This window comes from Saimiri boliviensis, chromosome 13 (assembly GCF_048565385.1).
Source record: "Saimiri boliviensis isolate mSaiBol1 chromosome 13, mSaiBol1.pri, whole genome shotgun sequence".
In the NCBI taxonomy this organism is placed as follows: domain Eukaryota; kingdom Metazoa; phylum Chordata; class Mammalia; order Primates; family Cebidae; genus Saimiri; species Saimiri boliviensis.
Window position 1 is genome coordinate 77,206,532 of NC_133461.1, and position 14,154 is coordinate 77,220,685.

At 36.5% G+C, this 14,154-nt stretch overlaps 1 protein-coding gene across 2 annotated transcripts in view; it reads right to left on the reverse strand.

The window, feature by feature from the left end:
• Positions 1 to 14,154, reverse strand: part of ADAM9 (ADAM metallopeptidase domain 9) — a 117,704-nt gene that overhangs the window by 29,467 nt on the left and 74,083 nt on the right. For both annotated transcript variants that reach the window (XR_012513198.1, XM_003938130.4), the window contains exon 16: positions 10,086 to 10,269. Coding sequence is in view for 1 of the 2 variants with exons in the window: in XM_003938130.4 (XP_003938179.2) it covers positions 10,086 to 10,269 (184 nt within the window). In the remaining variant the exon portion in view is untranslated. The remainder of the gene's footprint in view (positions 1 to 10,085; positions 10,270 to 14,154) is intronic.

The window sequence follows — 14,154 nt, forward strand, 5'->3', positions numbered from 1 at the left end:
AAATTTTTTAATTGGCATCTTTGCAAAAACTGCTCTTTTGTGATGTTAGAAAAAAAAAAGGAGACTAACATTTTGAAAGATTGTTGAGTGCTATTTTAAAATTTGATTAGGCAACTAGCCTAATAAATTTTGTATACAGGATCAGAATATTTAAATGTGCAAATGAAATAAAGAACAATCAGAGAACAAACATACAATGAAATATCAATAGATAGCCTTACCACTCTAAAAAATATATAGGTTTGAACAGAACTGTACTTTTAAAGTCAGAAGATCTCCAAACACTGTTTCCTCCAATTTTCCATTAATTTTTAAATAAGACATATATATATACTCATATGATTAAAAATTCCAAAATTACAGCTACAGTGAGTCATCTGTCCTCTAGCCATGCACAACTCCTGAATAAAGATTTCAAAATGCTGTTTTTCTTACATCTTTAAGTCTTTAGAGGAGATATTTACCAAGAGTTTCCCTACCAGTTAAAAGATTTTTCTTTCAGTAATTGATTCAAAGTGGACACCTGAAGTGTTAAATAAGATGAAATGTGTTAATAAATGGCAGATTTACTTTAAGGAGCAAGAAAATTACAAATCCTCCAGAGAAAGGGTGTTCTGATTGGAAGTGTTTACCTTGTGGAATGGGAAAAGCCAAACTCAAAGGAATACACTCAACAACCTTCACAGTGGGGACTGGGCGCAGTGGCTCCTCCCAGCACTTTGGGAGGCCAAGGAAGGTCAATCACTTAAGGCCAGGAGTTTAAGACCACCCTGATCAACATGGTGAAACCCCATCTCCACTAAAAATACAAAAATTAGCCAGGCATGGTGGTACACACCTGTAGTCCCAGCTACTTGGGAGGTAGGAGAATCGCTTAAACCGAGGAGGCAGAGGTTGCAGTGAGCCAAGATCACACCACTGCACTCCAGCCTGGGAGAAAGAGCGAGACGCTGCCTCAAAAAAAAAAAAAAAATCCTCTCACAGTGGGAAAATAAGACCATCCTCTCACACACTACCACCACGCCCCCTACCATCCACACATCAAGCAGAGCAAAGTTGACTATAGGACTTCTGGTTTACTGATTTCTGGATGCAAGTGGGGAGCAAAATTGAACTACCTGGGACAATAAAAATGAAGGTGAGGAGTTCTTCTTTTCCACTTTTTCCCCCACCCCATGTTTAGCTTGTCCTAGAAATAAATGTTGAATAAATGTGTAAATAACACAGATCTGAAGTAGTACTAAGTTGTCAGCTTACTCAAACTGTCCACAGTCTAGGTTTTGGTACATAGCGGAAGGGATAGAATGCTAGCTGCCTTGTGAAAATTCAGGTGTTAAGTGTCATAGACTAAACCGACAGTTACAAAGTTACAGATGTACGGAATGCATGGCATATGGTTTCAATGGTGTGTCAGTTTGGGTCAAGGTATATCAGCCTAGGTACATACATCAACCACTTGCTATCCTTTCTTGTATGTAAATATGGTTGACAAAGCCAGAAAATTATGCAGTTAGCAATAAAACGCAGAAAGACAAAACGTCTTTAAAATACACTGATACATGTTAATAATAACCTGGAATTTAAAGCCAATAATTTTCCTACGAAATAAAAACTGGGACATGGGGGTTTGGAAGTAATAGTAGTATAGCTTACGTACACACAATCAGTAGATACTATTTGTATTCATTACATCTTTGAGAAAAATATATTAACATGTTTTTCTTGTTAAGTAAACAAGCAGAATAGAAAGACATGTAACAAAGTGCACACACACACACACTCCCTACACAAATAAATAATTTGTGTAATACTGCAAGAGGAAAATAAAATAGAAAATACCAAGAAAATAACATATATATATATATATATATATATATATATATATATATATATAAAACTGCACTCTATAGGTTCTGGGGTACATGTGCAGGACATGCAGGACTGTTGCATAGGTACCTACATGGCAATGTGGTTTGCTGCCTCCAACGCCCCATCACCTATATCTGGCATTTCTCCCCATGTTATCCCTCCAAAGAAAATAATTTAACATCAGCAATAAGATCGGAGAAATAGGATGAAATGTTAATAAATTAAATTGTGCCAATAAAAGCCAGATATTTACATTACACTGAGATACAAAAAGCCTTTTAAACATGACATGAAACCAGGACAAACAGATAAGACTGATAAATTTCATGATATTTTAAGGCCAGGCACCATGGCTCACATCTGTAATCCTAACACTTTGGGAGGTTGAGGTAGGCAGATCACTTGAGGTTAGGAATTCAAGACCAGCCTGGCTGACGTAGTGAAGCCCCGTTTCTACTAAAAATACACAAATTAGCAAAAATGGTGGCAGACACCTGTAATCCCAACTACTGGGGAGGCTGAGGCATGAGAATTTCATGACCCTGGGAGGTGAAGGTTGCACCAAGATTGCACCACTGCAATCCAGCCTGGGTGACAGAGTGAGGCCAAAAAAAAAAAAAGCATGCTATTCTAAAATAGGCTTATTTTAAATTGTAGATCATATTTACACAGATATAACTGTTAATATTCTTTACATATGAGAAGCCTTCAAAAATAAAATGACAACCTAACAGTAAAACAAATATGAACTTCTCAGGAAAAAAAAATATGGATCTAATACAGATACGGAAAGATGCCCACTCAGGTACAGTGGCCCACAACTGTAATCCCAGCACTTTGGGAGGCTAAGGAGGGAGGACTGCTTGAGCCTAGGAGTTCAACATCAGCCTGGGCAACATAGCAAGATCCTGTCTCTACAGAAAAATTTAAAAAAATTAGCCAGGCATGTTGGTCACACCTGTAGTCCCAGCTAGTAGGAAACTGAGGTGGGAGGATCACTTGAGCCTGTGAGGTCAATGCTGCAGTGAGCCATAATCATACCACTGCACTCTAGCCTGAGCAACACAGCAAGACCCTGCCAAAAAAAAAAAAAAAAAAAAAAGATGCCCAAGCAGGAAAACACAAACTAAAACAATAATGAGGGTTGTGGGTTTTTTTTTTTCCATTTCAGGATGCCAAGAATGTAGAAAGATATAAGACACCGTAACAAACAATTAATGGTTACCACCTTATTCAAAGGGAAATTGCACTTTCTATAAAAAATTTAAAAGTGTATCTCTTAATTTTAAAAGTCTACTCCTAAAAATCTATCCTACATAAATACTCACAAAAGTGGATGAGATTAATCCACCCATTTAATCTTGATTAATCTCATTTAGAGATTAGAAAAGTGTTCAGCACCAGTTAAATAAACTGTAAACAATAAAAATGTCCATACTGTGGCTAAATAATTGGTCTATCTATAATGGAATAAAGTAGATTTTTATATAATAACCTGAAGGATCTCTGCCCTGTGCTGCTGAATAAACACATTTCAGAATATTATTTAACATCTAATCCTTTTGTTATCAGACAGGGTTGTTTCTGTCACCCAACCTGGAGGTCAAGTGATGCCATCACAGCTCACTGCACCCTCAAACTCCTGGGCTCAAGCAAACCTTCTGCCTCACCTCCTGAGTACCTAGGACTACAGTTGTGTGACACCACACCTGGCTAATTTTTTTAAAAATGTTTTGTAGAGATGGCACCTCACTATGTTGCCCAGGCTGATCTCGAGCTCCTGGCCTTAAGTGATCCTCCCACCTTGGCCTCTGGAAGAGCCTAGATTACAGGCCAGATCCACTATGGCCAGCCTCATTTTTCATTTCTTAAAGTGTCAGAGGGCAGGGGAGTATATACATTTGTAAATACCCAGGAGAACTGCACAGATATACAACAGTGTTAATAGTAGTTATCCCTAGGAAATCAGTCTGAAAAAAAGAGGAATGAGTGTATTATTAGCAGGAGACTTTTGTATGTATGTATGAATGTATGTATGTATGCATCTATGTATGTACAGGTAGTGCTCGACTTACGACCACGGTCAGGACTGCGAAACGGTCGTAACACGATTTGGTCGTAAGTCAAGTAGCTGGTCCGCACGTTCGTTCGCCCAGCTGGGCAACGTTTGTGCTGCCAGACGCGGAGCAGTCGTGGCTAGCGATTGTGGTCGTAAAGTCGAATGGTCGTAAGTTGCATAGCTCCTAAGTCGATCAATGCCTGCATTTAGAGATGGAGTTTAGCTCTGTTGCCCAAGCAGTGGCGTGATCTCAGCTCACTGCAACCTCCGCCTTCTGGGTTCAAGCAATTCTGCTGCCTCAGCCTCCCAGGCATGTGTAGCTGGGACTACAGGGATGTACCATCATGACCAGCTAACTTTTGTATTTTTAGTAAAGATGGGGTTTTACTGTTGGCCAGGCTGGCCTCAAACTCCTGACCTCAGGTGATCTGCCCGCCTGAGACTCGCAAAGTGCTGGGATTACAACGGTGAGCTACTGCAACCAGTCAAGACATTTTTTTTTTTTACACAGTATGTTTTAATAATAAAAATGTAATATTCCCATGCTTTTTTTAAAAACTGTTTCCAAAGGAAGAAAAAACTTAGATTGGGGTATAAAATAAAGTCTTTATGTTATTCACAAGACAAATATTTAAAACAAGACATTAAAAAGAGTTGAGCAAAAAATCTATTAGGCAAAATAAATATAAAGAAAATCTGGTGATAATATTAACTAAGGCAAATTTTAAGACAAAAACATTAAAATAAAGCAAAGGGGCATTTAAAATTAATAAAAGATATAATCCACAACTAAAATGTAACAGTCAAAAAACTGCAAACATAGCATCAACATTCTTAGTGTAAAAAATCTTTAACATGCTCATGATTAGGAAGAATCAATTATCGTGAAAATGGCCATACTGCCCAAAGTAATTTTATAGATTCAACGCTATCCCCATCAAGCTACCATAGACCTTCTTCACAGAACTGGAAAAAAAATACCTTAAATTTCATATGGAACCAAAAAAGAGCCCACATAGCCAACACAATCCTAAGCAAAAAGAACAAAGCTGGAGGCAACACGCTACCTGACTTCAAACTATACTAAAAGGCTACAGTAATCATAACATGGTACTGGTACCAAAACAGAAATATAAGCTAATGGAACATAGCAGAGGCCTCAGAAGTAATGCCACACATCTCCAACCATCTGATTTTTGATAAACCTGACAAAAACAAGCAATGGGGAAAGGACTCCCTGTTTAACAAATGGTGTGGGAAAACTGGCTAGCCATGTGCAAAAAGCTGAAACTGGACCCCTTTCTCACACCTTATACAAAAATTAACTCCAGATGGATTAAAGATTTAAACATAAGAACACCATAAAAACCCTAGAAGAAAACCTAGACAATACCATTCAGGACACAGCCATACGCAAGGACTTCACGACTAAAACACCAAAAGCAATGGCAACAAAAACTATTGCTGAAAGACTTTTTTGAGACAAAGTCTCACTCTTGTCACCCAGACTGGAGTGCAATGGCATGATCTTGGCTCACTGCAACCTCCACTACTGGCATCCAGCGATTCTCCTGCCTCAGCCTCCTGAGTAGCTGGGATTACAGGTGCCCACCACCACACTTGGCTAATTTTTGTATTTTAGTAGAGATGGGGTTTCACCGTACTGGCCAGGCTGGTCTAAACTCCTGACCTCAGGTGATCCATCCACCTCAGTCCCCTAAAGTGCTAGGATTACAGGAGTGAGCCACTGTGCCAGGCCAAGACTTTACCATTCCTTTCTCTAAATTTTTAACACATTAAGAACTATAAATAAGCATATGAGAGACCTGAATATACACTGAAACACTGCATGTTTGATAATTATATATTCAGGTCATTTATCAAAAACTGAACAAATAAAATCACTTATTAAACATGAATGTTTGATTCCAAACTGATATGAACACCTTACGGCTTTTTTTTTTTTTTTTTTTTTTTTTCATAGAGACAAGATTTTACCCTGTTGTCCAGGATGGTCTCCATCTCTTGACCTCGTGATCCACCCACTTCAGCCTCCCAAAGTGCTAGGATTACAGGCATGACCTACCTCGCCCAGCCACCTGACCCTGACAGCTTTTAAGGGCAGCAATATATGCCTAATTTCCAAAGCAAAGAGTTATTTTCACAGTCACTAAATCTTCACAAAAATTTTATCTTCTCTTATGTTAACATTTTGGGAAGAAAAAAAGGCAAACCAGGCAATATTTTCAGAGAAAATCTGATAACTTTGATAATACAGATTGCTAATAATCAAGCCTTCCAATAATCTGCATCAGCAGCATTATGAATTCATCTCTCATTTATAGACTGCAGATTCACTCAGTCAATAAATGTCAATCAAGATCTTATATTGCCACTGCTATGCCATTCTCAATCAAGTTTACAGAACATTTCCAACATCTAAAGAATCAGGTTCTGGGTGTCCTTTGATTTTTTCATTTAATTTTTAAAATTAAAATACTACATGCACATGGTTAAAAACTTTTTTGGCCAGATGCAGTGGCTCATGCCCATAATTCCAGCACTCTGGGAAGCCTAGGTGGGTAGATCACTCAAGCCCATAGAGACCCAGGGCTAAAAATATTAGGCAGGCATAATGGTGCATGCCTGTGATCCCAGGTAATTGGGAGGCTGAGGTGGGAGTACTGCCTGAGCCCCGGAGTTAAAGGATGCAGTGAGCTATGAACCCACCACTGTACTCCAGTCTAGGCGACAGAATGAGACTTTGTCTCAGAAAAATAAAATAAAATAAAATTGTGCTGAAAGGCTGATGACAAAAGCAACTGTCTGACCCACTTTTATCTAATCTGCCAGTCTAGAAGCCTAGAGGCAACTCTAGTTACTTCTGTTAACGAACTGGTCTTGGTTCTAATCATTAGTGCTACTATTCATTTTTCCCCTCTAATGTTTTGTTTTTTATTTTCATTTATTCACTTTCAATAATTTCAACTTTTATTTAAGATTCAGGGGATACATGGGTAGGTTTGTTACATGGGCATATCATGTGACACTAAGGTTTGGGATGTGAATGATCCCATCACCTGAATGGTGAACATGGTAGCCAGTGGGTAGTGCCCTTACCCTCCCTTCTCTCTCCGCCCTCTAGTATTCCCCAATGCATCATTCCCATCTTTATGCCCGTGTGTACCCAATGTTTAATTATGAGTGAGAACATGCAGTATTTGGTTTTCTGTTCCCATGTTAATTCTCTCAGGATAATGGCCTCCAGTTGCATCCATGTTGCAACAAAGGACATCATTTCACTCCTTTTTATGGCTGCATACTATATGACTTTATATAAGGGATTTGAGCGTCCATGAATTTTGGCACCCTCAGGAGATCCTGAAACCAATCCCCTGTAGATGCTGAGCGATAACATATAACCCTGGAAGGCTGTGTACATTTCCAGTCACGTTAGGGACAAGAAAAAGATGTATACTATCATCTTTATTATTTAAAATTATTCTGAAAGTCTTATCATTGCACTTATACTAGTAAATAAATTCAAATAGCAAATATCAGGAAATCAACTTTTTATCACTGACAGATGATTACTGTTTACCTAGAAAATTGCAACAAAAATATGTAATAGTAAGTATATGGCCAGTAACAAAATAAATATATACAAATGAATTTTTTTCTAAACACCAATAATAACTAGTCAAAAATATAAACAAAATAGCTTTTCCTACCAATAAAAACCAATTCAAAAATATAACATAAATTAGAAAAATGAGACCTATTTATATTAAAAATAAAAAATATAAAACACCTAGGAATAAAACTAATAAAAAAATACAAAGAACATTTATGACTAAATCTTTAAAAGAAGATCCTCAGATTTGTTAAAGGGTACAAAATTACAGCTAGTCAGGAGGGGTAAGTTAAACCACTGTAGGATGACTATGGTTAACACTAATATATTATGTAGTTTCAAACAGCTAGACGGGGGATATTGATTCCCAGCACCAATAAATGACAAATATTTGAAGTGATGGATGCCCTAATTTTCCTGATTTGATCACTATACATTATATGTATCAAAACATCACTAGGTAGGTATATACAATTACTATACACCAATTAAAAAAATTATCAACCTGGAATCCCTTGTTGGAAAAAAATAAAATGTAATTTAAAAAAAGAAGAACTCTCAAAATGGAAAGATATAGCATGTTCTCCTATAAAAGACTCAATAATGTAAAGATGTCACTCTCCCCATAATAAATGTATAATTTTAACATCATCCCAACCAAAATTCCAAAATGCCTTGTTTTCTTTTTTGCACCTTGACAAAACAGACTCAAGTTCATCTGAGATGATAAATAAATAAAAATAGTCAAGGAAACTATGACAAAAGAGGGCATTTGTACTACCAGATATTAAAAATATATAATATAAAACCATCCGATCTAAAACAGGGCAGTACTGACACATAAGTAGACAGATCAATGGACCAGAAGAGAAAAACTAGAAATCAAGGCCAAGCATAGATAAAATTTAATAGGTAATTCAAGATAAAGGAGATTATAATTGAGGTTGTTAAGGCAAATAATAAACCATTCTGAAAAAAATAACAGAACTTAACATATAGTAATAATTTCTCAGTGAATAAAAGAAAAAATGCATGTCAACTTAATATTAAATGAATACACAAAAAATTCTGAATTAGAGAGATAAGTATTTAAGAAATAAAAAAATACTAGAAAACAATGATCTGATGCTATACTAAGAAAGGTCTCTCAAAAATATGTAAGTTGGAAACTATAAAGGAAAGAAATAACAGATTTCAGCATATTAAAATGTAAACATGACAAACTACTGAAAACAAAAAGAAGAGGCAAGCAATAAGCTGGACAAAAATATTATCCACATATGATATATGACATTATATATAAGTTAAAGTTCTTTAAAACCAGTAAGAAAGACAAGCCAATTTTAAACGGACAAAGAACTAATCACAGAAGAAGGAATGACCTTATATAAACACAAAAAGTCAGTATCACTAATAATCACGAAAGAGTAGAACAAACAGGAAAGCACTGAAAGCTTTAATATAATAGCCAACCTCGACCATGGTATGGCGAACTCAAAACACACACACACAACTGGTTGGCAGCTAAACTAACACAAACTTTTCCAAAGATAAATTTGGTAAAACTACATCTAAAACCTTAGAAGTATGCACACTACTCTAATAGTATAACCTCAAAAAATGATCAGGGATGTTCTGAAATTTTTATTTATAAAGTCATTTGTCTCATCATTGTTTATAACACCTGCAACAATCAAGTTTATTTAGTTGCAAGGGCAGGCACAAAACTACATGGGTCTTCTTCTAAAGAGAAATGAGAAACAGAAGTGGAACTGAAAACTTGGGAGAAACTAAAGTAACCTGAAGTTTCACCCATCTGTCTTTTTCATGGGCTAATCAGTCAATCACATATTTTCCTTCTCTCTCTCCTCTAACTGAGTTGGTTTCTTCAACTTACTCAACAATCCTGCTCCCTCATATCTCTTGTATATGGCTTAAGGCTGCCACATCCCTTTCACCCTAGTTTCTACTTCATGGCATCTCCCAAAGAATTCTTACAGTTTCTGCCCACACTCTTAATTACCTTCCTTAATTTTACATTCTCCAAAAAAGGGTATTGGCCCAGGGCATCTTCTCATATAAAACCACTGGTAATAAGTCATGGGCTGACTGACTCTGGCCTCGTATCTAATCCAAATAGCAGAGGTCCGGTGATCAGGAACATGGGCAAGACAAGCTCTGTGACACTACTAGTACAGAGACACACATAGACACACACCCCAAAATTCAGGACATCACCAAAGTATCCCAATAACAGTAAACTGGCTAATAAATTGTAGCATATCAGTAAGGGGGGGAATCATGCACAGTATATTGCAAAGTGGAAAACATAGGTTATCTGACCCCAGTAAAGAAGTATGAATGATAGAATTATAGTTCTCAATTTTCTTTTGGTGACTCTGTATTTTCTAAAATTTCTATAATGAATTTAGATTACTTTTACAATCAGAAAAGAGCAACCACTAAGTATAATTTTTTTAACTTTTTTCATTTTACTTTGTAAATAAAAAATATTTTGATCACCTTTCCAGCACCACATTTTGTGCCTTCATTAACCATCCCAGGATCTGGAACATCTGATCCTAGCTGGAAATCCACACCCCAACATGTGGTGCCTCGACTAGGCGTTTGAATAATAGCAGGCACAATTCCAAATACAGGCATTTCTTGTACATTCTCACACTGAAGCTTTCCACACAAGGCATTCCTATAAAGAGAGAGAAATAACACAACATAAAATGTATCCAGTATATATAACAAAAGAAAAAATTATATATTTGCATATGGACAGAGTTTGCTGCTGTGGAGGGAATCTCAACAGACAAAGTGTAGAAGAGCAACAGAGGTCAAAGTAGCTTTCTTTAAATATGGCAGAAAAGGAAAAAAAAAGAGGTAAGTGGATGCTAAGATGCAAATAAGGGTACCAGGTGGTACTGACTTCTTTTACCACGCCTAATCTTCTTCACTGTCTGTCTAGAGCTCAAAAGTATAACTAATAAAGTTGTTTCTAGGTATAATTTTAGAAATCCTATTATACAGAAAATAATACAGCAATATCAAAATTCAATTGTGTCTTCTTACAGCATTATGATAAGGAAGAAATTAGATTCTATAATGCAAAATAACTAAGAAAGGATTCCACCCCTCTTTGCCTGGCTAACTCTTGGTTACTTATTTAAAGAGTCAATTCATCAACTCGTTAATTGATTAATTAAATATCAGAAATCTAGGAAGGCTTCCCTGACCATAATCCTTATTGCTAAGGCTGTGTGAATTAAGTGCCCTTCCTATATCCTTTCATAACACACTAGGTATTTCCAACAACAACTCCTATGATGTTATACTGAGATTTCCTGTTTAATTGACTGTCATCTGATCCAAGCACCTACTCTATATCTGAATCTTCTCTATTATATCACTCCCCAGTCATCACAGGATATTTTTCCCCAATATCTCTAATTTACACTCTCTTGAAACTGCTCATTCTAGCTACCATCATGTTTTTGCTTATCATGTTAAAATCTACCTTTGTATAACATTTCCTCATTAGTCCCAGATCTTCCCCCAAGAGACTACACAGATATCTTTTCCTCCTTTCACACAGCAACTATTTTAGGACAATTATTACGCAGCTCCTAAATACTTACTTCACCAGGTCACTATCCTACAATCACTTTTAATGCAACAAGGACGCTCCCTCCTAAATATGTTCCAGTTTGCCTCACTGCCTCTTGAGGCATAGTGCTCAGAATGGAGCATGAAATTTCAGTGAGAGCCTGGTGAGCAAAGGAAAAAATGGAGCTCTTATTTATTCTAGATACTGTACTTCTATTAAGTTCAAGATTACAACTTTTATAACTACATTATATTATTGATGTCCTTGAATATATGACTACCTAAAACTCCTATTTAATTTTTGCATGTGCTATTCAGTCTTCATCTTCCCTTCATCCTGCATTTAAGAGTTAATAACTTTGTCCCACCTTTACATTTATTCTTATGTCACCATTTATTTGCTAGCTGACCTGACAGAAGTTCTTAAATTTTCTGAGCTTCAGTTTCTTCAGCTGAAAGAATGAGATAAATGATGTCTATTTCACATAATTGGCTGAAATTAGATATGAAAACCTCAGAAACAAAGTGTAGCATAAAGTAGACCTCAGTTAAAATCTGTCGGAGCCCACCAAAATTCGCATTGCTATGATACACTCATACGTAGGCTTGGTGATATATAAAAGATTAAAGAAGGTTTGGTGATGTATTAAAGAGTACAAGAAAATATTCTTAGAATACAAAAAGCTGTTACAAATCATTAAGACAAAGAAAAACACTTCAACAGGAAAATTAGCAAAGATGTAAACAGGCAGCTCAAAAAATAAGAAATGTAAACAGCCAACAAAACTAAGAAGAGATGTTCACTGCTGTATAATGCTAATAGAAAGAAAATTCAGTTATAACCCTAGTAAAATAATTGCTTCAGGCAAGGATCATCCATAGAGTGAAACACTGGTAGAGAACTGGATATTCACATGTCACAAAATCATCAATCCACATATTGCCTGATAGCTGCAATTTTAAAAAGCATAACTCCACAATAGCAAGATCTGGTCACTGCCACTTAGTATCACTAATATTAATAAGACTTCCCAGCACTAAGTGACTCCTTGATATAATGCATTGCTTATGAACATCCTCACCAAAAATAATTAACCTGAATTCAACTAAGATTTTGGGCTTAGGGCCAGGTGTGGCAGATCATGCCTGTAATCCCAGCACTTTGGGAGGCCAAGGTGAGTGGATCATTTGCGATCAGGAGTTCAAGACCAGCCTGGCCAACATGGTGAAACCCTATCGCTACTGAAAATACAAAAATTAGCCAGGTGTGGTGGCATACACCTGTAGTCCCAGCTAATCCAAAGGCTGAGGCACGAGGATCACTTGAATCTGGAAGGTAGAGGTTGCAGTGAGCTGAGATCACACCACTGCACTCCAGCCTGGGTGATAGAGTAAGGCCCTACTCAAAAAAAAAAAAAAAAAAAAAAGATTTTGGGCTTAACTTCTGATTCAAAGAAAATTCAGATGATAGAAACAAGTTAAGCAGCACCAAGAAACTAAAACAAATCCAGAACATGAGTCCCCTGGCCCAGCCATTTCCATAAATCAATGTCAGTGAAAAGAAAAAATATCAGTCTAGAGGGGTATTCTAGATTAAAAGTGACAAGTGACATAACAACTAAATGCAATGTGTGATCCTTGATTGAGCCCAGATGTTGAAAAATACCAGCTATAAAAGACAATTTGAGGACACTTAGGGAAATATTGATATTGATCAGATACTAGGTATTAGGAAATCATTCATCTTGCTAGGTATGATATGATCATGTGAATGGCCTTCTTATTTGTTGAAAATGGATATTGAAGAATCTAGGAGTAAAGTATCATGTCTATAATTTACTTAAAATAGTTCAACAAAATGTAGATGAAGCAAATAATGATAAAGCATTAATGCCAGGCGCAGTGGCTCAAGCCTGTAATCCCAGCACTTTGGGAGGCCGAGGCGGGTCACGAGGTCGAGAGATCGAGACCATCCTGGTCAACATGGTGAAACCCCGTCTCTACTAAAAATACAAAAAATTAGCTGGGCATGGTGGCACGTGCCTGTAATCCCAGCTACTCAGGAGGCTGAGGCAGGAGAATTGCCTGAACCCAGGAGGCGGAGGTTGCAGTGAGCCAAGATCGCGCCATTGCACTCCAGCCTGGGTAACAAGAGTGAAATTCTGTCTCAAAAAAAAAAAAAAAAAAAAAAAAGCATTAATAATGTCTTGGTCTAGGATATACTGGTATTTATCACACTATTACTGGTATTTATCACACTATTCTTTCTACTCCTCTGTATATTTGGAATTTCTCTTTTATATCTCTTGAAAAGATGACACTGTCTATGTACTAAAAGATGACCCTTTCAGTGAAAGGAAACATGTAGCTTATATTTATAAATGTGTATACACGCGAAAAAAATACAAGAAAAACTAAGGGCATATCTCTGGATGCTTAAGACCATATGAAATACTTTTTTTAAATGTTTCCAGATGTTTCTGGTAGTTTCAAAGACTAGGAAAGACTTTTCTAGATTCTAGATGCATTCTACAATGAGGATGACAATAAAACAGTGATGACAATGATGATGAATTTGACAATGAGCCAGATATTCTTCTTAGTACTAACACCCATTAACTCTTTCAGTCCAAAACAATGCTTGGAAACAGGTGCCATTATTATCCCCATTTTACAAAAGAGAAAAATGAGGTATGTAAAGAGAAGTAACTTGTCCAAAGTCTCAGAGATATTAAGTGATTGAACCAGGATTCAAATCCAAAGAGTCTAACTTCAAATGCATATTCTTAACGACTATATTATTTGTGTATTACTATTATAAAATGCCTCTTAAATGAGCTATTCAGTAATTTTTAAGTCTAATAAGTATAATTGATATTTTCAACAAGATAGTCATAAAAATATGATACCAGACAAGGCTAAAGACAAGAATATGGTATATGTCTAGCAAATTCTCTTTAGGTCTGCATTAATCCAC